General features: G+C 47.9%; 1 protein-coding gene across 2 annotated transcripts in view; it reads left to right on the forward strand.

Annotated features, from left to right (window-relative positions):
- Nucleotides 1-24,718, forward strand: part of NLK (nemo like kinase) — a 278,351-nt gene that overhangs the window by 173,663 nt on the left and 79,970 nt on the right. For both annotated transcript variants that reach the window (XM_060258771.1, XM_060258770.1), the window contains exons 5-6: nucleotides 6,550-6,635; nucleotides 10,987-11,196. In XM_060258771.1, the coding sequence (XP_060114754.1) occupies nucleotides 6,550-6,635; nucleotides 10,987-11,196 (296 nt within the window). The remainder of the gene's footprint in view (nucleotides 1-6,549; nucleotides 6,636-10,986; nucleotides 11,197-24,718) is intronic.

Here is a 24,718-nt window from a genome sequence, read left to right on the forward strand (position 1 = left end):
TAAAATTAAATTTGTATCTCTAACCATGCTTTACATTTTATTTACACAGCTGTGTGATTAAAGATCACGAGCATCACAAAATATTTGTAAATTTATCAAGTGTAAGGGATCCTTTTGGCCAATTTTTAAAAGTGCACTCTGTAATTTCATTTTAAATATTTAGCTTTTCCAAATCAACTAATCTCTAAGGCAGCTCACAAGTTAAAGATCATTAATATACGGAATCATATAAAAACAAGATGTTACGGATTTATTCCTCCTCCTCCTAGTCAAGTCACAGCTGACTTATGGTGACCTGCAGGGTTTTCAAGGCTAGAGACATTCAGAGATGGTTTGCCCTTGCCTGTCTCTGTGTAGCAACCCTGGTGTGCCTTGGTGGCCTCCCACCCAAATACGAGCCAGAGCTGACCCTGTTTAGCTTCTGAGATCTGATGAGGTCTGGCTAGCTTGGGCTATCCATGTTGAGGCTTATAGCAACACATTTGCATTAGTTAAGCCACAATGTTGTGTGAAGAATGGCCAGTCTTTCCAGTGATCATGCAGTGCAGGTACTAGTCTTCTGCTTGGGAAAGAAGTCAGAACTTTAGTTATTCCAGTTTATTTGATTCTTGGTGAAGGCCTTGTTTTCCATCCTATGATCACTTAATGTTGTCTTTTGAGAACTTTATTTACAATCACTCTAGTCACTCTTGAACAGATTAAATAAAGCAGAATTCCAGTTATACAGAAAACCCTAGCATATGTGAATGAGATCATAGAAAAAGAAGATATTGGATTTATATCCCATCCTTCACTCTGAAACTCAGAGCAGTCAAAATCTCCTTTATCTCGCCCCACCCCTACCCCCCCAACAACAGATACACCCTGTATGGTAGGTGGGGCTGACAGAGCTCTTAAAGCAGCTGCCCTTTCAAGGACAACTCCTACGAGAGCAATGGCTGACCCAAGGCCATTCCAGCAGCTGCAAGTGGAGGAGTGGGGAATCAAACCTGATTCTCCCAGATAAGAGTCCGCACACTTAACCACTACACCAAACTGGCTCTTATAAATAAAAAGTCAACATGTAATCACTTCTCCTTTATTTAAAGATAAAATACTATTTCTAAAATTCTGACCAAGCCTTTTCAGAAAAGATAAGACTCACCTCAACCCACATCTGAGAGATTCAGGGGTTTTAACATGTGGCGTGAGCAGTGACTTTCTTAAACTAATTCACTTTCTCAAATGATGTTAGACACCTTGGAACAAAGCTTAAGCTGTAGGTTTGTTGGAACAGTGAAAAAAATTCGTATTTGCAGATTTACACCAAAACCTAAAAGCAGACTTTTAGGCCAACTGTCAAAATATTCTAAAAACAGTGATTTGAAATTAAAATCTGCAACAGAGCAGTAGATGATATACAAATGCACTTGTGTTTGTAAACTGACATAACTTTAGAAATAAGGAGGTTACAAAAATTGTAAAGCAACAAAATTCAAAAGGAAATTTTACAGAAACATGTAAAGTGGGGAAGACTAGGCTAAATTTATGATGATGAGATAGAAAAACTCACCTATCAGACCTGAATTTGCATGGCATCTCAGTTTAATTTGGCTGCTTTTGTTGCAGCAGCCTAGTAAAAACAAGACATTGTGCAAGGGCAGAATCTCATAGAAAACATTTTTGCCTCACCTTATCATGTTTATAGATTGAGAGGATGGACATTCTTCTGTACTTAGGCTGCTGAGCAAAAGACAACCATCCAACCACCTGTGAATTTGAAAATGAAAATGAAATCAGTGGAAAATTTTTCTAAACTGAAAGATTACTTGGTTTCACATCCCTGTGCTACTGTGAACTGTATTGCTGTAAAACCAGATCTTTGCTACAGGCCTCTGGCTGGCTGGGCTGCTTGTCCTGGCAATGGAGGAGGGCACTCCAGAGCTCCTGGTGACAATAAGTGAGAAGAGTTCAACTTCACAGTGACGTTGGGCATCTTGTCAATTGACTAATTAAATAACTGTCAAATAATTGGCTAGTATTTTTTAAGCATTAACTTCATTAGAACAACAAATTTACTTTAATCATAAACAGTTTGCTACAGTCTCAAACACTAAAAACAAATCCATTACAGTGCATTTCTGTGCAGAATTATTCTAGTCGAAGGGTTTAGACTGGAACGAGTGGTAGTCCACAAGGACTTGCGGGAGGCATCTCATTTCCCCTTCCTTCCTCCACTATCCCCCTCTTTCCCTTCCCAGAATGCTCCCATAGCATCTCCCCTTTTCCTGCTTCTATCTCTCCTTTTAGGATTGTCAACCCTCGTGGGCCTGGAGATCTCCTGGAATCACAACAGATATCTCAGCTACAAAGACCAGTTCTCCCTTAGGGTTGCTGGCTTCAAGTTGGGAAATTACCGGAGATTTGGGGATGGAGCCTTGGGAGGGAAGCAACTTCAGCATGGTGTAATGCCTTAGAGTCCACTCTCGAAAGCAACCATTTGCTCCAGTGGAACAGAGAGCAGTTGTAAGGCTGGGTGATCTCCAACCCTCACCTGGAGATTTCACAACTCCCATTTCCTATTCAAGCCATTTGACTTTAACAAAATTGCATAGATGAATAAATAGCTAAAACCCCATTAAAATAAAGAAGTTTAAAACCAGATTGCACCAGGTGTCATGTGCGCTGTCTTCAAAACTGGTGTATTCTGAAGGCTATTGATCTGGGCTGCATATCTTCAGCAGGGAGGGCTGACCTTTTTATTGGACGTCCACCACAACCAAAAGCCTGCAGAAATGTAGGAGGTCTCGCAGGGCTCTGATCTCACACAAGAGCCACCAGGCTGGGGCCAGGGCAGAAAAAAGCCCTGGTCCTGGTTTAGGCTAAATAGATCTAAATTAGATCTCGTTCAATAGAGTGCAAGGCTCTCCAGGGCATATATGGGTTGAGGCAGTCCCCCGGGTATGTTGGTTCCCGGCCACGCAAGGCTTTGAAGGTCAATGCCAGTACCTTGAAGTGGATTCAGTACTCAATTGGCAGCCAGTGCAACTGGTATATTGCTGGCTGTATATGTGCCCATACAGGTAGGAGGAGTGTCATTGAGTTTTGTACCAGCTGGAGTTTCCATATTATTATTATTATTATTATTATTATTATTATTATTATTATTATTATTATTATTATTATTATTATTATTATTATTATTATTATTATTATTATTAATTATTATTATTATTATTATTATATTTTATTTGTATCCCGCCCTCCCCGCCTAGGCAGGCTCAGGGCAGCTAACAACATTCAAGTAAAACATTATACAATATACAATAATTAAAAACGACATTAAAATTATACATAATTAAATACATATCTTAAGACTAAACCAGCTTATATAATTTATAACGTAACAGCAGCAGAGATGTCCCGGGCGCTATTTATCCATTTACATATTTATATAATGGCAAGGATCACTATACTTTGTTGGATCATCCGTTCGGCCATCCTTTGTCAGCGGTCTAGGAAAGCCTGCCTAAAGAGGATGGTCTTGCAGGCCCTGCGGAATTGGTCTAGGCTCCGCAGGGCCTGCACCTCTTCCGGGAGCTGATTCCACAGGCATGGGGCTGCCACGGAGAAGGCCCGTGCCCGAGTGCTCTGTAATTTCGCCTCCCTTGGCCCAGGGACAGTCAGCTTGTTCTTCCCTGCTGACCTCAGTGCTCTTTGGGGCTCGTATGGGGAGAGACGGTCCTTCAGGTAGGCAGGTCCTCGACCATATAGGGCTTTAAAGGTAATAACCAGCACTTTGTAGCGAATCCGGTATATAACTGGCAGCCAGTGCAGTTCGCGCAGCGTTGGCTGTATATGCTCCCATTTCGGGAGTCCTAATAGCAGCCTGGCCGCTGCGTTCTGCACTAGCTGCAGCTTCCGGGTTCGACACAAAGGCAGCCCCATGTAGAGGGCATTACAGTAGTCCAATCTTGAGGTGACCGTCGCATGGATCACTGTTGCTAGGTCCCGGTGCTCCAGGAAAGGGGCCAACTGCCTTGCCCGCTTCAGATGAAAAAACGCCGACTTGGCAGTGGCAGCTACCTGGGCCTCCATTGATAGTGAAGGCTCCAGTAGAACTCCCAGGCTCCTGACCTGAAAGCGGCGCACCATCAAAAACTGGGAGAGGTATTTCCCTTTCCAGAGCACCGCAGCCCACGCAAAGGACCTCTGTCTTCGTCGGGTTCAGCTTCAGCCCACTCAGCCTAAGCCAGGTTGCCACGGCCTGCAATGCCCGGTCCAAGTTCCCTAGGACGCAGTCAGGCTGGCCATCCATTAGCAGATAGAGCTGGGTGTCTTCTGCATATTGATGACAACCCAGCCCAAACCTCCGGGCAATCTGGGCAAGGGGGCGCATGTAGATGTTAAATAACATCGGAGAGAGAACTCGCTCCCTGAGGCACCCCACAATCTAGTGTGCGCCTCCGGGAGAGCTCACCCCCGATTGCCACCCTTTGTCCCCGTCCTTTGAGGAAGGAGGAAAGCCATTGTAAGGCCAGCCCCCTAACCCCTATGTCGGTGAGTCGACGGGTCAGTAGCTGATGGTCGACCGTGTCAAACGCAGCCGACAGATCTAACAGCATCAGCACCGCCACGCCGCCTCGATCCAGTTGCCGTTGGAGGTCATCCGCCAAGGCGACCAGCACTATCTCCGTCCCATGGCCCAGGCGAAAGCCGGACTGGCAAGGGTCTAGGACGGAAGCGTCATCCAGAAACCTCTGCAGTTGCAACGCCACTGCCCTCTCAATAATTTTACCTAAAAACGGTAAATTAGAGACCGGTCGATAGTTTGCCAATTCGACCGGATCTGCTGTACATTTTTTCAGGAGGGGATGGACCAAAGCCAGATCAACAGCAAGGGCAAGCTCGCATAAAGTGAGTTACAGTAATCAAGCCTGGAAGCAACCATTGCATGGGTCACTGTAGCCAAGTTCTGAGGGAAAGATAAGGGTCCAGTTGCCTGATCTGCCAGAGGTTGTAAAAGGCAGACCTAGCAACTATATGCCTCCATAGAAAGTGAGGCATCCAGGACCACCCCCAGGCTCCTCACCTTCTGGACTGGCACCTTCTGCGCCATCCAAAGTGGGCACCCTGATTCCCAATTGAACTCTCCCCCCCTCCAATTTATTTACAGGACCTCCATCTTCATCGGATTAAGTTTCAACTGGCTCTGCTGTTGCCATGCAGCCATGGCCTCCAATGCCATGGTCAGATTTTCTGGGGCAGAGTCTGGGCAGCCATCCAACAACAGAAAGAACTGGATGTTGTCTGCATATTGGTGACATCCCAGACCAACTGGGCAGGTGGCTGGGATGTCACCAATATCTTGCTCCCAGAGGTTGCTTCCAGGCCTAGGATTGCCAACATCCAAGTAGGACCTCGAGATTCATTCAGAATTACAACTGAAATCCAGTCAACAAAGATGGTTTTGGAGCGTGGGCTCTGTGGCATTGTATTCAGCTGAGGCCTCTCCACTCTCCAAGTCCCGTCCTCTTGAGACTCCACCACAAAGTATCCGGGAATTTCCCAACCTGGCAGTTGTAAAGCTTAACCAGACTTGGCCCCAAGGTGCCCCCCAAGGCCAAAATAGGACTGAAAGGGGTCCTGTCCCTTTCCCCTGCCATTTATTGACAGAAGCAAGTCTTGAAACACTGTGGTTGCCTAGCAACAGCCACTGAGGGAATCCATTGCTTAAAGCTACAGGTACTCCTTTTATCATTTTTGGCTTTTTAAAAGCCCCAGATGTATTTTTTTCTTAAGAGTTCACATTTTTTTCTGCAAACCTGGGCCCCTTTTCAGGTTTGTAGAAATATTTGTCTTGCCTGTTCACAGTTCCAGTCACCAGATTTAAGTATCCAAAGATTTTCTGACTTCACAATTAGAATATAAGGTAATGATTGCACTGAGAGCACTGTTGTGTGGGAATTTTTAAAATGTAATGGAATTTAATGAATTTACATAGATGTTTCTTTGCTCTTAATAGGATAGTTCCAGGCTAAATGGTCTGTTCATGCAAGACACTCGTGTCAGTGGAACACAACATGAAGGGGTGGGGGAGCCCACTGATCTTCATTAAATGCTGTTCTTTGAACAAAGGACCTTTTGGAAGTGCACGAGAAGCAGGATGGGGATCTGCAGCAGAAAGAGAGGAACTTCCCCCACCCTGTCTGTTAGTGGGAAACTTAGTGTAGATCCAGCTGGCAGTAGCCAGTAGCTGCAGCAGGGGCCACTTGGAGAAGCCTTGCTCAAGCAGCCCTCCCTCTGCCCTTACTGACAGGTGACACCACACAAAAATCTGAAGGGGAAACTGCTGCCTTCCCAGCCTGAGTTTTGGCTTCAGAGTATTGCCCAAGTCTGAACTGCAGTCAGTTGAACAGCATACATACCATACCATAATATGCCATGGTTCTGCATATAATTTTCACCCCAGCTGGGTTCAGCATGGACGCAGAATGCTTTCCAAGATGGTCTCTCTTTCCTTTTTGCATGGTGTGTCCTTTTTGATAAGCTTCTGGTTTTTGTTTGCAGGTCTGAAATACCTACATTCAGCGGGTATTTTGCATCGAGACATTAAACCAGGAAACCTGCTTGTGAACAGCAACTGTGTTCTTAAGGTGGTGTTTCATTTGTTCATTTTATATTACCAATGCCTAAAAATGCTTCTCTGTTTCTTAAAAAAAGCCTGCAATTCTTTTTATGCTCCAGTTAGAAACAAAACATACCAAAATTATTACATTTTAAGAAAAATTAAATTTATGACTGAAGTTAGTTCTGTTGTCATAGCAGTAAATTCACTTAAATTGCGTTGCAGTTACCATTATGAATATAGTATTGAAAACAAATTTTTGCTACAGTTAGAGTCTAGTGGCACCTTTAAGACCAACAAAGTTTTATTTATATGTATGGACTGTTCACTAAATTTGAGTCAGCAGTGTGATGTGTTTGTTAAAAAGGCAAATTCTATTTTGGCCTATATCAACAAGAAACATAAAGTCCAGATCACACGAAGTGATGGGATCGCTTTACTCTGCTCTGGTTAGACCTCATCTAGAGTATTGTGTTCAGTTTTGGGCATCATAATTTAAGAAGGATGCAGACAAGTTAGAACATGTCCAGAGGAGGCAGCAAAGATGGTGAAGGAGTCTGGAAACCAACTCTTGTGAGGAAAGGTTGAAGGAGTTGGATATGTTTAGCCTGGAGAGGAGATGACTGAGAGGTGATATGATCCTTCAAGTACCTGAATGGCTGTCATATAGAGGATGGTGCAGATTTTTTTCTGTTGCTCCAGAAGGTCAGACCAGAACCAATGGGTTGAAATTAAATGAAGAGTTTTTGACTAAACATCAGGAAGAACTTCCTGACCGTTAGAACGGTTCCTCAGTGGAACAGGCTTCCTGAGGAGGTGGTGGGCTCTCCCTCCTTGGAGGTTTTTAAGCATAGGCTAGATGGCCACCTGACAGCAAGGCTGATTCTGTGAACTTGGGCAGATCATGAGAAGGAGGGTGGGAAGGGTTGCATCAATGCTTAGTTCTTGTGGCCCTTTCTTAAGTGCCCAGGGAAATGCTGATCACCACTTTGGGGCCAGGCAGCAATTTGTCTCCAGGCCAGTTTGGTCAGGGATCCTGGAGGTTTTTGCCATCTTCTGGGCCTGGAGCCTGCAGGGGTCACTGGAGATGTATGGCGGGGGAGGTATCTGTGAAGTTCCTGCATTGTGCAGGGGGTTGGACTCGATGACCCTGAAGGTCCTTCCAACTCTAGGATTCTGATTCTGTGATTAAAGCCCAAACTGCAGCTCAGGAGCCACATGCGGCTCTTTCACAGATCCTGGAGGCTGAGGAGGAACTTAATGCAGGCTTACTCTCAAGTAAACATATGTAGCATCGAGATCTCAGTCACCCTCTGAGTGCTGACCCATGGATAGGTGACTGTTTCCACCATATGTGAAGTGAGGAAGGAGGGGGAAATAGGCTCGCAAGCTCTTCTTCACCACTACAGAGGTCCCCTGAAGACCTAGAGTGGGGAAAGAGAGTGCAGGAGTCAAGGGAGCCAGTGGAAGGAGGGACAAAATTAAACGAGGTAGTACAGAGTTCCCCCTTAGTTTCATAGCTCTTGTAGGAGCAATGCAGGATCAGCCTTGAGCATCCCTGACCACTGTTTGTCCAGCCACTGCTTAAAGACTGCCAGTGAGGGGGAGCTCACCACCTCCCTCAGTAGCTGATTCCACTGTCAAACAACTCCTACTGTAAAAATGTTTTTCCTGGTATGCAGTTGATATCTTCCCACCCTTACTTTAAACCCTTTATTGTCAGTTCACTGCTCTGCTTCCAACAGCTCCCTGCCCTGCTTTAAGTGACAGCCCTTCAATAATTTCCCCCCTGAACCTGCTCTTCTCCAGACCAAACACTCCCAAGTCCCTCCGCCTTTCCTCCTAGGGCTCGGTCTCCAGGCCACTGATCTTCCTTGTCACTCTCCTCTGCACCCGCTCCATTCTGTCCACAAACTTCTTGAACTGAGGTCTCCAGAATTGCACACAAGTCTCCAAGTGTGGCCTGACCCATGCAGTGCACAGCAGATCTATGACATCTTGGAATCTGGAAATTATGCCTCTGTTGAATACCTCAAGATGGCATTTGCCTTTTTTGTCGCTGCATCAAACTGGCTGTTCATACTTAACTTATGGTCCATCATACCGCAAGATCTTGTTCACACACACTGCTACCCAGAAGTGTATCCCCCATCCTGTATGTGTGTTTCTCATTTTTGTTACCAAGATGTAGAACTCAGCACTTATCCTTATTAAATTGCACCTTGTTCACTTCCTCCCACTTTTCCAGCAAGTTCAGATCTTGTTGAATTCTAACTCTTATCTTCTGGTGTATTTGCTCCCTCCCCTCCCGCAATTCTGGGTCATCTGCAAATTTAATGAGTAGCCCCTCCAAACCCTCATCCAGATCACTGATAAAAAGTATTGAACATTACCGGTACCAAACTGAGCCCTGTGGCACCCTGCTGGGCACATCCCTTCATTCAGTTGTAATGCCATTGACAACTACTCTTTGAGTGCAGTTCTCCAACCAGTTCCCTGTCCATCTAACTATCCTGGAGTCCACAGCCCATCAAAACATCATGGGGAACCCTGCCAGAAGCTTTCCTGAAATCTAGGCGAACAACATCAACAGCATTCCCTTGATCCAGTAAGCTTGTCACTCGAAAGTAGAGAAAGAAGGAAATGAGGTTGCTCTGGCAGAACCTGTTAGGGACAATCTGTGCTGACTCCCTGGATCACCAACTTGTTATTTTAGGTGTTTGCAGATTGATTCCTTTAAAATCTGCTCCAGTATCTTCCCTGGGACAGAGGTCAGGCTGACTGGCCTGTAGGTCCTGGGTCATCCCTCCTCCATTTTTTGAAGATTGGGATGACATTCGTCCTTCTCCAGTCTTGTGGCACATTTCCTGTCTTCTAAGAGGTCTGGAAGATGATTGACAAAGGCTCTGCAAGCTCTCTTTATAGTTCTTCAAGCACTCATGAGTGCATACCTTCCAGCCCAGGGGATTTGTATTCATTCAGTGCAGCCAGGTGCTTCTCAGCTACCCCTCTGTCCATGTTAACCAGCAGCCCGGATGCCACATCTTGCCTACTACCGTCTCTAGACGAGTCTGTATGCTTCTTCAAGGAAAAAACTGAGGCAAAATAGGCATTGACCTTCTGCTTTCTATATGTTTTATTTTTCTGTGGAAAGAAAGTATTAAGAGGTTCAGAAAAGATGTGTGTGTACTATTTGTTCATGTCTTGCAGCTCTCAAACATCTGACATTTAGTCTTTGTGGCTCTTAATGTTAAGCAAGTTTGGCCAACCCTCGTATAAGCTTTTGTATGCACATGCACACGCTTCTTCAGATATCTGAAAAAGTGTGTGTGTGCATAGGAAAACTTATCCTTGAATTGTTGGTATTAAAAGTAGCACTGGGCTCTAGCTTTATTCTATTGCTTCAGTCCAACAATTTTTTGCTGCTCATCCATTTTTGAAATTTTGGCATTGCTTAGTTGACACAAGCTACTTCACTTTGACTAAGGGAAAGTACTGCAATTCCTCCCCCCTCTCCCTGAATGCATACTACCCAGGCAGACTCCGCCACCAGGTCTGGGATCTCAGGAAGTTGTTCTCCAGCCCAGACTAAAATGCAGAGTTTGCCTTTTATGATCCTTTAATTGAGTTAAATTCTTACTTTTAAGATCCGTTATCTGCACAAAGGCTTGTCTCCTATTGGGACGTCCCTAATCTTAGTACTTGCCTGCAGCAAACGGGGTGTTCTAATGCCTGAATGACCCAGTATTTATTCCAGTGTCTATGTATAAGGACCAGGTCTGTGGTGGGAGGCTCAGGGCTCCCTTGTTGCAAGTAGCACCTTTTATCATCTACAGCTGGTTCCTCAGAAAGTGCACTCTGGCCACAGTGATCCATGCCCTGATTGGTTCCAAGTTACATTACTGTAATGTGCTGTGTGGAAACTCCAGTTAATTCAGCATATAGCTGTCAGGCTACTATATTGGGTTGGTGGCAGGGGCTAAAAGATCTGCACTGGCTACCCATCTGTTTCTGATCTTTGGGGCCAGTGCCGTCCCACTAGTTAAGACCTGCCTCTGAAGCCCTGATCTCTGTGCCCTTCAGAGGTGAGGTGTATGGCAACCAGACATGGCATTTTTCGTGGTCACACCTCACCTTTGGAATGCCCTCCCCCTTGACAAGGCTTATCCGGTGCCTATTTTATTTTTCATTAGGTGCAAAGTTAAAACACTGAGGCTTTGTTTTATGGAATTTATGCTGCTGGTATCTAATAGTTTGTATTTTATACTGTAGTTTTTAATTGTAAGCCACCTCAAGAACGGCTCTGAAGAGGCAGCATAGGAATATTTTATATACATAAAAAAATAAATGTAAGTGTACAAAACTTGGTTTTCCCCTAGATTTGTGATTTTGGATTGGCCAGGGTGGAAGAATTAGATGAATCTCGTCACATGACTCAGGAAGTTGTCACTCAGTATTATCGGGCTCCGGAAATCCTGATGGGCAGCCGTCACTACAGCAGTGCTATTGACATCTGGTCCGTGGGCTGCATCTTTGCAGAACTGCTAGGACGAAGAATACTGTTTCAAGCGCAAAGTCCCATTCAGCAGGTATGTACAGAGTTGCACTTCAGTGCAGTGGAGATTAAAGGGTAGCTGTTGGCTTTTAAAATCTTGCAGCAGGGTGGAATTCACTGTGTATTGAATTCTTGTCACTCTGAATTCTCTGCGGTCTCATTTGGAGTACTGTGTGCAGTTCTGGTTGCCGCACCTCAAAAAGGATATTATAGCATGGAGAAAGTCCAGAAAAGGGCAACTAGAATGATTAAAGGGCTGGAACACTTTCCCTATGAAGAAAGGTTGAAACGCTTGGGACTCTTTAGCTTGGAGAAACGTCGAATGCGGGGTGACATGATAGAGGTTTACAAGATAATGCATGGGATGGAGAAAGTAGAGAAAGAAGTACTTTTCTCCTTTTCTCACAATACAAGAACTCGTGGGCATTTGATGAAATTGCTGAGCAGACAGGTTAAAACGGATAAAAGGAAGTACTTCTTCACCCAAAGGGTGATTAACATGTGGAATTCACTGCCACAGGAGGTGGTGGAGGCCACAAGCATAGCCACCTTCAAGAGGGGTTTAGATAAAAATATGGCGCAGAGGTACATCAGTGGCTATTAGCCACAGTGTGTGTATATATATATATAATTTTTTTGCCACTGTGTGACACAGAGTGTTGGACTGGATGGGCCATTGGCCTGATCTAACACGGCTTCTCTTATGTTCTGGGAGTCCCAGAGATTTGAACGGTGTCTTAAAGCCCAGGTCTGCTCTTGGGTTGCCAACTTACATCCTCCCTTATTTCCCAAATGGGTCTCTGAACTTCTGGGTGGATAGTTTGAAAGATCCTTGAGGGCCTTGGATAGAGACACGTGAACCCCAAGGTGGTTGGAGGTTGATAGCCTTGGTTCTTATCTCTCCCTCTTGCTTTAGAATAATGATAACAGCATCTCCTTTGGATTCTTAGTTCGTCGCTATGGAACATTTAAAATGCTGTCTTTAACTTGTAAAGCCTTACGTGATCTTAGCCCACATTTTCAGAAAGCCCCCATCCCTTCCCTCATCGCTAAGATAATAATTTGAGACCCCTTGTTTGATATTGCTGCCAATGGAGGTAAATTGGGTTGGGTGCTGATTAAAGAAAGGGCCTCCACTTGTGGTGCCGTATCTCTGGACTACTCCCCTCTCAAAAAAGGGGGGGGGGAGTCATTTGATACTTTTCTTTATCCAGAATGAAGAACATTTCTGTCACGGCTGGGGCCGGGTCAGGCAAAGTCCAGAGGCAGTCCGAGGTCTGTAGCCAGTAAGCAGGAGGGTCTGAGGCGCCAAATCCAAATCAGTGTACAAGTATCGCAGGTCCGAGGTCCAGAAGCCGAGGTCAGGGAGTCCAGAAGTCAAAAGCCAAAGTCAGGGAGTCAGGAACCAAAGTCAAGCCGGAGTGGATGCTAGGATGTCAGGGAGATGACTAGTTGCTTCCACAAAGCCTCCTCCCAAAGCCCACAGCTATATAGCCCTCTGCTGGCTGTTGCCCGTTTGGGCTAATTGCTGGCTCAGGGAGGCAGCCAGGATCCTGTCATAACTCAAGCATCCTTGCTCTTAGGAGGGCCAGAATCCTCTCAGAACTCAGGGCTCAGGGAGCGTCTTGCTTGTGAGCGTGCCGCCCTCCTCCGATCCCTGAGGTCCTGCCGGAGGCGGTCACGCACACGAGCCACCCGAGAGGGCGAGGCAGGGGGGCTGGGATCTTCTCCAGCAGGAGGCAGGGGCACTGGTGCAGGTGGCAGGGGCACAGTTTCCTCGTCAGACTCAACTTCCTCTGCAGGGTCCCCAGCACCCATGACACTACCCCCCCCCAGGGCCCCCCTCCGTCGAGGGACCTGGAAGGTCGGGGTGGTCGTTGTGGAACCGGTGCACCAAGTCCGGGGCATGAAGATTGTCCTCGGGCTCCCAAGACCGGTCTTCTGGGCCATATCCCTCCCAGTCCACCAGGTATTGGAGGCCTCCACGATGGTACCGGGAGTCCAGGATCTGGCGCACCTCATATTCTTCCTCGTCATCCACCAACACCGGTGGTGGCGGCGGTGGGCAAGGAGGCCGAGCTGGGTCAGGGGGTGCAGCTGGAACAAGGAGGGAGCGATGGAACACAGGGTGAATGCGGAGGTGGGGTGGCAACTGGAGCCTGAAGGCGACGGGGTTTATTTGGTCCGTGACGGGGTAGGGTCCAATGAACCGCGCATCCAGCTTGTGAGACCGACCAGGCCGGCGCAGGTAGCGAGTTGAGAGCCACACCTGATCCCCTGGCTGGATTGGGGGGCCTTCCTGCCTCTTCCGGTCCGCAGCCAGTTTATAGGCTTCCTTGGCCCGCTGTAGCTGCTCCCGGAGCAAGTCTTGGCTGGCGCGGAGTTCTTGCAGGTAGGCCTCGACGGCGGGGACATTCGTGGGTGGCAGGATCGCCGGGAAGAACCGAGGGTGGTACCCGTAGGTTGCAGCAAACGGGGTCATTTGGGTGGACGAGTGGACCGCGTTGTTGTATGCAAACTCCGCTAGAGGCAACAGACTGGTCCAGTCGTCCTGCTGGTAGCAGGTGTAACAGCGGAGATATTGCTCTAGTGTGGCATTGGTGCGCTCTGTCTGACCATCAGTCTGTGGGTGGTAGGCTGAGGACAGGTGCACTCGAGTACCCAGGCTGGAATGGAGGGCTTGCCAGAACCGAGAGGAGAACTGGGGGCCCCGGTCTGAGATCAGGTGGGCTGGGAGTCCGTGCAGACGAAAGATGTGTTGCAGGTAGAGCTGGGCTGTCTCCTGAGCTGTGGGAAGTTTCGGACACGGAATGAAGTGGGCCATCTTGGTAAATAGGTCGACGACCACCAAGATGCAAGTCTGACCTTTGGATCGTGGGAGTTCTGTAATGAAGTCCATCGAGATGGTGTCCCAGGGTCCTGAGGGTGCGGGCAAGGGCTGTAACAACCCCGAGGGTTTGGCCGGGACGTCTTTGGCCCGCCGACAGACATCACAGGAGCTGACATAGCGGGCAACATCGGAGCGCACTCGTGGCCACCAGAATTCTCGCGTCAGCAAGTGGGTGGTCTTATGCTGTCCAAAGTGCCCGGCGGGTAACGAGTCATGAGTCAGGCGTAGCACTTCTGCCCGCAAGGGCCCGGGCGGCACATAGAGGCGTTCGCGGTGTAGCAAGAGACCGCCTTGAGTCGTGAACTCGCCTGCTGAGTCGTCTTGGAGTGCCTGGAGGTGTTGCTGGACCCAGGGATCGTTGGCCTGGCTAGCACGAATGTCCTCCACGAGTGTGGGTGAAGTGGAGGTGGCTGCAAATACTGAGGGCGGCAGGATGGGAGCAGCGGGCGCGGCCTCAGTTGAAGCAGGGGCGTATTCCGGTTTCCGGGACAGCGCGTCTGCTTTCCGGTTCTGGGTATGGGGGATGTAGGAGATCCGGAAGTCAAAGCGAGAGAAGAATAGGGACCACCGGATCTGGCGCTGGTTGAGACGGCGGGTGGTCTGGAGGTGCTCTAGGTTCCGGTGGTCAGTGAGCACTTGAACAGGGTGGCGAGCCCCTTCGAGGTAGTGCCTCCAAACCTCAAAAGCCGCCTTGATCGCGAGCAACTCCCTCTCCCAGATGGTATAGTTCCTTTCCGCAGCCGTGAGCTGGCGCGAGTAATAGGCGCAGGGCTGGAGTGGCTGAGACGGCTCCTCGCGCTGGGACAGCACTGCTCCCAGGGCCACGTTGGAGGCATCAGCTTCCACCGTAAAGGGAAGCTGGGGGTCAGGGTATCTCAGGAGTGGCCCGGTGGCAAAACGGGTCTTCAGGGTGGAGAAGGCGTTATCGGCCTCTGGGGACCAGCAGAAGGGTTCTTTGGGGCGGAGTAGTTGAGTCAGGGGTGTTGTCAGGGAGGCATAGGCCGGGATAAATTGCCGATAGTAGTTGGCAAAACCAAGGAATCGCTGCAGGTCTTTGCGATTCTGAGGAGCCTGCCAGGTCAGGACCGCTTCTACTTTTTTCGGGTCCATGAGGATCCCTTGCGGGGACACAATGTGACCGAGGAACTCGACAGAGCGCAGGTCGAAGTCGCACTTCTCCAGCTTGGCGTAGAGGCCATGGGTTCGTAGGCGCTGCAGGACCTGGCGGACGTGCTCGGCGTGCTGGGCAGGATTGCGGGAGTAAATTAGGATGTCATCTAGATATATGATTGCGAAGCGGTCGAGCAGGTCCCGGAATATGTCGTTCATGAACCTCTGGAAGACAGCGGGGGCGTTGGTCAATCCGAAGGGCATCACCAGGTGCTCGTACTGCCCGTACCGGGTCCCAAATGCGGTCTTCCATTCGTCTCCAGGTCGTATGCGCACCAAATTGTACGCTCCACGGAGGTCCAGCTTGGTATAGATTTGGGCCCCCTTTAAGCGATCCAAGAGTTCAGGGATCAGTGGTAGAGGGTACCGGTCGCGGATGGTGATCTTGTTCAGGGCCCGGTAATCATTGCACAGCCGGAGCTCCCCACTTTTCTTCTTCACGAAGAGGACTGGAGCAGACAGGGGAGAGGTTGAGGGTCGGATGAAGCCGCGTTTCAGGTTCTTATCTAGGAAGTCTCGCAGAGCGGCCAACTCAGGCTCCGACATTGGGTACAGACGCCCCACCGGGAGTGGTGCCCCAGGTACCAAGTCAATGGCACAGTCATAGGGCCGGTGAGGGGGAAGCTGATCCGCTCCCGTCTCTTCGAAGACATCGGCGAAATCCGCATACTTCTGAGGGAGCTGAGGACCACCACTCGGGATGCCAGCTGCCAGAGTGGTGGGAGGAGTCAGATGGGGGCATGGGTCTTGGAAACGTAGTTCCTGCTGGGCCCAGTCCACAATGGGGTTGTGCAGCTTCAGCCAGGAAAGGCCCAGAATCAGTGGGAAGCGAGGCATGCGGGCGACATTAAACTGCAGCTGTTCTTGGTGCTGCTGGACGTGGAAGGTGATGGGACAGGTCTCCTGGGTGACAGGCCCAGAACGGAGGAGGCGCCCGTCAATAGCCTCCACCAGCGACGGAGTCTCTTTTGTCTGCACCGGGATCTGGTGCTGTTTTATAAAGGCGGCATCTATAAAACAGTGGGCTGCTCCCGAGTCCAGCATGGCATACACGAACAGCCAGCGTTCGTCAGGCAGACGGAGTTTGACTGGTAGCAGGAACGGGCCCGGGGTATCAGCCCGCTGTTCGGAGGACCCAGCTAGTCGCCCCAGGCTGGGGGGTCCACTTACGCCTGGGGCTGCCCTTTTGGCGGCGGTGGCGGTGAAGGCCCGGGTATCTGATGCTTAGCAGGGCAGCCAGAGGCATAGTGGCCTGCCGTGCCGCAGTAGAGGCACAGATTCTGTGTGCGGTGTCTGGCCTTTTCCTCTGGGGTCAGGCAGGGTCGAGCAGCTCCAAGCCGCATAGGCTCGTCCTCGGCGCTGGTATGAGCTGAGGATGGGCGAGGAGCCAAGTGGCACGGCGCAGGGAGCTGGCGCCCTCTGGTCTTGGCTTGGCGGCGACTTTCCAGGCGGCCATCGATGCGGAGGCAGAGGGTGATAAGTTGTTGAAGCGTGGGTGGTGGCTCCACCCTGGCTAGTTCATCCAGGACCTCCTCTGCCAACCCCTCGGTAAACTGGTCCATCTGGGCAGCCTCATTCCACGCCAAGTCTTGGGCCAGGAGCTTGAATTCAGTGGCATACTGAGCCACCGAGGATTTGCCTTGTTTCAGTGCCCTGATCTTCCGGTTGGCTGTGGCTGCTTGGACTGGGCTAGAGAAAGCAGCAGACAGGTGGGCCTCAAAACCTTGGTAATTAGTTAGTAGGGGAGAGGATGCGACCAGCAAGGGTGTGGCCCATTTGGCCGCCTGCCCCTTTAACAGACTGATGATGAAACACACCTTTGTCTTGTCATTGAGGAAGTCCCGTGCTCTCAGTTCAAAGTACAGCCGACACTGTGCTAGGAAGGCAGGAAATTCTTCCACGGCACCCCCAAATCTGTCAGGTGGGGAAACTGGGCACTTGGCTGGAGCACTGGCCGCAGGTTGTTGCTGCAAGTGCACTACTGCCTGTGTTAGCTGCTGTACCTGGGCTTGGAGCGCAGCCAGTAGTTCTGTGGTTTCACTTGCTTCAGCATCCATCCTGTGGAGTGGGTGTTTGTCTGGTGGAAGCAATCTGTCACGGCTGGGGCCGGGTCAGGCAAAGTCCAGAGGCAGTCCGAGGTCTGTAGCCAGTAAGCAGGAGGGTCTGAGGCGCCAAATCCAAATCAGTGTACAAGTATCGCAGGTCCGAGGTCCAGAAGCCGAGGTCAGGGAGTCCAGAAGTCAAAAGCCAAAGTCAGGGAGTCAGGAACCAAAGTCAAGCCGGAGCGGATGCTAGGATGTCAGGGAGATGACTAGTTGCTTCCACAAAGCCTCCTCCCAAAGCCCACAGCTATATAGCCCTCTGCTGGCTGTTGCCCGTTTGGGCTAATTGCTGGCTCAGGGAGGCAGCCAGGATCCTGTCATAACTCAAGCATCCTTGCTCTTAGGAGGGCCAGAATCCTCTCAGAACTCAGGGCTCAGGGAGCGTCTTGCTTGTGAGCGTGCCGCCCTCCTCCGATCCCTGAGGTCCTGCCGGAGGCGGTCACGCACACGAGCCACCCGAGAGGGCGAGGCAGGGGGGCTGGGATCTTCTCCAGCAGGAGGCAGGGGCACTGGTGCAGGTGGCAGGGGCACAGTTTCCTCGTCAGACTCAACTTCCTCTGCAGGGTCCCCAGCACCCATGACAATTTCCCCCCATTTAATATTCAGCTGATTCTTCCTTCCACTTTTTCCATTTTGGGAATACATCCTTTTTTGATCTGATTTTTGTTTTATTTTTATATCCCTCAGTTATAACTGCTACATTATAACTTTACCTGCAGTTGTCTTTCATCATTTCTGATATTGGATGTTTATCAATCTTAGTATATAGTTTTGCTGCTGTGGGACACTTTGGATAAAAGCTCTATTGGCAAAGCAGGCTGTAGATATTTGAAATCACTAAGGCTGCCACTTCCTTATCTGATTCATGCTCACACCTCCTTCCGAAGTGGGCTGCCATCATTCCTCTGCAGCAGATGGGGAGCGGAGGTTGGGACAGAAGCTCTCCCAAGGCCGCCTGTCTTGTCCAGGAGTTGCGAGGACAAAGGTGGGCGGATAATCATTCACTCACTAAAAGTGCTTTTTTAATGATTGGTAAGAAAAGTGAAATACTAAGTATTCACCAGAACAATTGTTTGCTAAATAACAATTAGTGTCATGGTATTTTTTAGTAATTACTATTTTAAGGATACTTGTTTTCACTGTGATCTGAAGGGTTTCAGTGATGATGCGACAATTTATTTTGTAACAAAGTAGACACCATCTAATTAAGAACAGGTTTTGCTAATTAGGGAGAAAAGACCAAGTTGTGGCTGTGTAGGACTTTTCAGGTTTAACAAAATGATATTGTTGTGTCAAAGTTTATATTTATAAGAACATTCTGTAGATGTACTTATTTTCAATAAAGCCCTTTCCCACAATCATTCTCAGAGTGGAATACAATTCGGACTTAAGCCCCATTTCATAGAAACAATACAGATTAGAGCAGCTGAAAAATTCAGTTTAAAAATAACAGAAAAACAGCTTCCCAAATGCTTGGCGTCATAGAAACAGAGGCATGTAAAAATCCCAAGATATTGTTCCAGAACTCTGAGGCAACTACAGAAAAGGTCGCAATACTTAGAGAAATCATCCTGGCATCCACAAATGGCTATCCAGTCCCACAGTGGAGGGAGATTCAGAGCCAAGTGTCTTGTAACAAAAGAGGGCAGCTGCTTCCAAGTGAGCAGTGCCTGCAGGTGTGTTGCCTCAGCCCTGCTAAAGCAGCTCCTGCTTCAAAAAGGTACTGTAAACCTTTGGGCTGTATGATGGTGACTGTAGCCCTGAAATTAAAAGATGTTTGCTCCTTGGGAGGACAGCTATGGTGAACCTGGGCAGTATAATAAAAAGGAGAGACATCACTCTGCCAACAAAAGTCCACACAGTCAAAGCGATGGTATTCCCAGTAGCAATGTATGGCTGTAAGAGTTGGACCATAAGGAAGGCTGAACGCAGAAGAATAGATGCTTTCGAGCTGTGGTGCTGGAGAAGACTCTTGAGAGTCCCTTGGACTGCAAGAAGATCCAATCAGTCAGTCCTAAGGGAAAGCAACCCAGACTGTTCCCTGGAAGGTCAGATGCTGAAACTGAAGCTCAAATACTTTGGCCACCAAATGAGAAGGGAGCACTCCCTGGAGAAGATCCTGATGCTGGGAAAGACAGAAGGCAAAAGAAAAAGGGGACGGCAAAAGATTAGATGGCTGGACAGCGTTACTGATGTAACTAACATGAATTTGAGCAGACTTCGTAGGATGGTGGAAGACAGGAGGGCCTGGCATGACTTTGTCTATGAGGTCGCAAAGAGTCAGACTCAACCATGCGACTGAACAACAACAACAAACCTTGGGGCAGCTTTTTCTTTGGGGAAGAAATACAGTTCAGTTCTAGTATCCAAACAAGGCAAGTGGGTTGCAACCTGCGTGACTGTGTTGAGAAGTTGCCATGTCCTGTCTGTGGCTGAATAGAGGGCATGTGACTGCAGTATCCCTGTCCAGGATGAAATCAGCCCTTTAGTGCACTAGTAGGGAATGACCTAGAGAACCTTGTTTTTTTCCTGTTCCAACTAAGCCCCTTTAAAATTTATCCTCAGGAAGCAAGTAGTTACCAAGAAACATACTACCAGGTAGTATGGTGTCCAGCAGCACCACGGCGGGGTCATTTTTCTGAAGTGAGAAATGGAAGCAGCCCTTTGCACATGAAGCTTCATTAATACTTTTTCATTCCAGTGATAGAGGGCTTGCACATGAGCACAGGAAGCTGCCTTATACCAAACAGACCCTTGGTCCATAAAGGTCAGTATTGTCTACTGACTGAGGGAGGGACCAAGATTAGACACACCAGTGCAATGTTGCTGCCTATATTATGGTTTTAAGATATTTATTTTACTCTGAGCACCAAATTTTTATAAAGTACAGCTGGCTCGAAGCCTTCAGGGCAAGAATTATAGTCTTTCCTAATTTGTAGAGAGGTTTCCTGGCTTGCAGCCCCGTGGCGCAGAGTGGTAAAGCAGCAGTACTGCAGTATGAACTCTCTGCTCACGACCTGAGTTCGATTCTGGCGAAAGCTGGATTCAGGTAGCTGGCCCAAAGTTGACTCAGCCTTCCATCCTTCCAAGGTCGGTAAAATGAGTACCCAGCTTGCTGGGGGGAAAGTGTAGATGATTGTGGAAGGCAATGGCACACCACCGCGTAAAAAGTCTGCCATCAAAACGTTGTGAAAGCAACATCACCCCAGAGTCAGAAACGACTGGTGCTTGCACAGGGGACCTTTCCTTTTCCTTCCTGGCTTAGCCTCCCACTCTTTGGTGGCTGCTTATCTTATCTTCATGGACTGGAATTTGCAGGCAAGTGAGAAAACATGCATTGACTCGGAGAACAATTATAAAAGTAGTTGTGCTAATTTCTGGGCATTTGCTCTGGGCACAGCATTCCTATGATTTATTTCTTGGGCGCTGCCAGTGAAATTCCCACCCGTTTTTTCTTCCATTTCTCTTCTGGCTCCTGCCCTAGTGAGAATACTAAAATTGTCAGCAAGCTTGTGTGATCGTTGGAAGCTGAGACAGGATGAAAAGGAGAAAAGGAAGGTTGTGTTGCCAAACTTGAGTGTTTTGGTCCATCTAATCTACTCTGGTTCCCCCTTTAATTCACCCTGAGTTCTGGACTTTGACATCTGATGCAGTTCAGAGGAACTTCACCATATGGGTATATCTAATTGCAACTGATATTACATCAGCAGCTAGCCATCTCCTGGGGAGACTCTTCTGCTTCCACGTATACATTACAAATAGTGCAGAGCAGGGCTTTTTCTACAAAACTCATTTTGCAGGAACTCATTTGCATATTAGGCCACACACCCTTATATCACTGGAACTGATGTCACCCATTCAGTAGGCTACTTTCTGCATATTGACACAGAACAGTACAGAGCCGTCAGCGGCAATTCATGGATGTGTGTTCTCACACAGCCCAATGAGAGACCTTGTCCCCCCCCCCCCCCCCCACATACACACAAGGCTATTGAGAGAGCCACATATGACAGAGCAGGCAGCAGCAGCCCCAGCTTCTCCCAGGGGTCTGTGTGTGCTTGTGGGAAGCTTCACGTCTCTTGCTCTCTTCGCAAGCCCGTTGGAGAATGGAGACGGCAGAGAGGGTGGCGCATACAGTCTGGGAGCACATGGCTCCCTAGTGCCTTCCCTCTGCCGGAGCCCTGGCCAACTCAGCTGGAACTGCGTCCCTGTTGCATTCCTACTCAAAAGAAGCCCTGGTGCAGAGTCATCTACTGTCTGAAGAACTAGACTGTGGATTTCTGAAGAGCACTGAAGGGATTTCGAGTGGGGCCAAAATTTCTTGTGAGGGTCTTCAGAGTGTCTCAGATTCCCTGTCTGCTTCGAGAGTTAACTTCTTGAATGATAGTAAATGGATTCACCTGCCCAGCTTGCCTTGAACTATCCTGGTCTTTCCTTTTTACTGGGAGGAGGAGGAGCCATGGGGGCACATGAGCAACCAAGAGAATGGACTGAGTCAAGCAAAATAGAATTGATGACTTTCTCATTCTTCCTGGCTCTCCTGAGTTCAGTGTTTCCACCTCTAACAGGTTTTCTGTTCCGTACATGGCCCCTGAAATAAGGGCCCTTTGGGCTGATAACTGTTCTTGAGGTCACCTCACTGGGGCTGGAGAATAGGCTCAGCCTCAGATGGGCCTTCAGGTGTTCATGAGGTGGGGAAGTTGGGGCTGATGTGGCTGCTGAATTTTTTTTGCCTGACAGCTAGGACAATGAGCGCTATCTTTAGCCAGTTGAACTCTGTCCTCTCTAAATTGGACCATCTTATTGCTGTAGCGGCATAGCTTAACTGTGTTAATTCCTCATCAGTTAATACCATCCCATCTCCCTGTCTGCTTCTCTTGGTGTCTTAAATACTAGTGCTGCAGTTCCATCAGACTTGTCTGAATGTTTTTGTGTAGGGGTGGCCAAACTGTGGCTCATGAGCCACATGTGGCTCTTTCACATATATTGTGTGGCTCTCAGTCCTCATTGCCCTGTTGGCCAGTTTGGGAGAATGAATGTAAAGTTAAAGATTTTTTCTTACCACTTCTCCCTCCCCATCTATTTATTTCCTGCCTGCCTGCAGCCTGTTCTCAAACATCAGATGTTCATGTCATGCAGCGCTCAAACATCTGAAGTTGTGGCTCTTACGTTAAGCAAGTTTAACCACCCCTGTTTTATTGGATGGTGGGACCCCCATCTGGAACTGTTGGCCAGCTTGGAGAATGCATGTAAAGTTAAAGTTGCTTTCTTACCACCTCTCCTTCCCATCTATTTATTGCTTTCAGACATCAGATGTTCATTTTGTGCAGCTCTCAAACATCTGAAGTTGTGGCTCTTACATTAAACGTTTGGCCATCTGAGTTTTATTGGATGGTAGGACCCCCTTCTGGAACTCCAAATTTGGCATAGTACAATTCTTTTTTAAAATAAACCTTTGTATTGTTTTTACCAAGCACAGAATATGCATAGATACATAAAAATGCAACATCTTATATCACAGTATTTCCATTATCCAACACAAATTTGTTCCCTTTTGGGATTACACTTGGTACAAGAAGATGCTATTAAATAACAAAGAAAATATAGACAGTATGAAACAAAATAGTACAATTCTTAAAGGCACATCTGAATATCAAAGGCTCATCTGTTGCTCTAAGGACAATTGAAACCCTTTAGGGCAAGAAGATTACTGTTATCCTTTGGTGACCCATTTATTCCAACTCTGATTATGCGATGGGAATACTGTCTGATCTCAAGAGGTATTTTTCTTTCCTGCAACAACATTCTGCACTCTGCTGTTTTTAGATTAGGAACCCTATGGGCCAAAGCTGAAGCTATGTGCAAGAGTGGGAGCTCAGTCAGCCCTGCAGAGTGTGATCTCATTAGTTGGGATGAACCTCCTATATGTTTGGAGCCTAAAATAGGGGATTCCCCATCTATGTATACTACTGAGACAGATTTAGAGCTCTTCCACCAACAGAGAAAAAGTCTATTACTGATAGGCTTGAACAGTTGAATAGGTTGACCAGAGATCCATTAATTGGTCCAAACATCTGCAGAACCTGTTAATTTACTAGATGTGCCTCTTAGTGACAATCAGCCTGCCTGTATAAAGACAGTGCTTCCACCCATTCTCAAACTCTAGACCTTCCACAGAAGGGCTTTTTAACTGCTGTTTAGAGGACCCCAGGAGGCAGCCGTGTTGGTCTGAAGCAACAGAACAAAGTAGTAGTCAAGTGTCACCTTTAAGACCAACTAAGTTTTATTCAGAATGGAAGCTTTCATATACTCTTAAGCAGACTTTATCAGACAAATGGGAATGGAAGCAGCAATTCTTAATATGTGGGCAGTGTGGAATCATGGGATTGTTTTTAGCAGATTAAACGTAATCCTGTAGGCCCCAGACAGTCCTCTAATGTGACCTCAGGGCCCATAAACAAAAATGGATCAGTGGATTCTAAAGAGACTGTGGACAAAACAGAGAAACTAACTGACATTCAGAGACCCAAAGTGAGCATTATCTAAAGCAGGGTTTCCCAAACTTCCCCACCCCGTGGCCCGGTTATTGTTACACTTCTCCTTCATAGCCCACTAAAATTTGGCGGTGGAGCCAGGAGACTTTGGGGGTGGAGCCAGGAGACAGGAAATGATGTACAAACATGCTTAAAACTCTTGCAGTGTTTTGTTTAGGAAAGATAGGAGAATAGTGGGATTTTGCAATGCAATTTAAAAAAAAAATCCTTATGCCATTAAAGGTTTTGACTTTGTGTGTTAACTAAAACATCAGTAAAAAGCACAAGGATCACACAGCAGAAAACTAAAAATATAAAATGTTCTCAGCCTGTGAAAAAATGAAATGGCAGCCTGAGAAAACATGAAATGGCAGGGCATTTTAAGCTTCTCTCCCCGCCCCCACCTAATCAAATTAGCAAGGAAGGAAGGAGACAGGGGAAAAGACTGACAGAAAAGGAGAGAGAGAGAGAGAGAAAGAAAGACTGACAGAAAGAGAGAGGGTGCGTGGGAATAAAGCAAACAGACAGGGAAAACGACTAACAGACAGAAAGAAAGAATGAAAGGGAGGCAGGGAGGGAGGGTGAGAGAGTTGGAAACACAGAAAAAAGAAAAGAAAGAGAAAGGAAATAGGAAGGAAGAAAATGGGAGGGAAGGAGTGAAAGAATGGAGGCAAAAAGGAAGAAAGAAGGAGAAAAGAACCAAAAGAAAAAGAAAAATTGAAAGAGGATGGGAGCAACACACCTTTGAAATGCTGACTTTCTGCGCTGCGCAGCTTGGCCTGCTGAGCTCTGCCCGGCGTCAGGGAGCAGCAAGCCCTGCTCAGCTCCAGCCAGCGTTGGGGAGCCTTGGGGCTGCCACGC

Source organism: Heteronotia binoei, chromosome 18 (genome assembly GCF_032191835.1).
Source record: "Heteronotia binoei isolate CCM8104 ecotype False Entrance Well chromosome 18, APGP_CSIRO_Hbin_v1, whole genome shotgun sequence".
NCBI classification, from domain to species: Eukaryota; Metazoa; Chordata; class Lepidosauria; order Squamata; family Gekkonidae; genus Heteronotia; species Heteronotia binoei.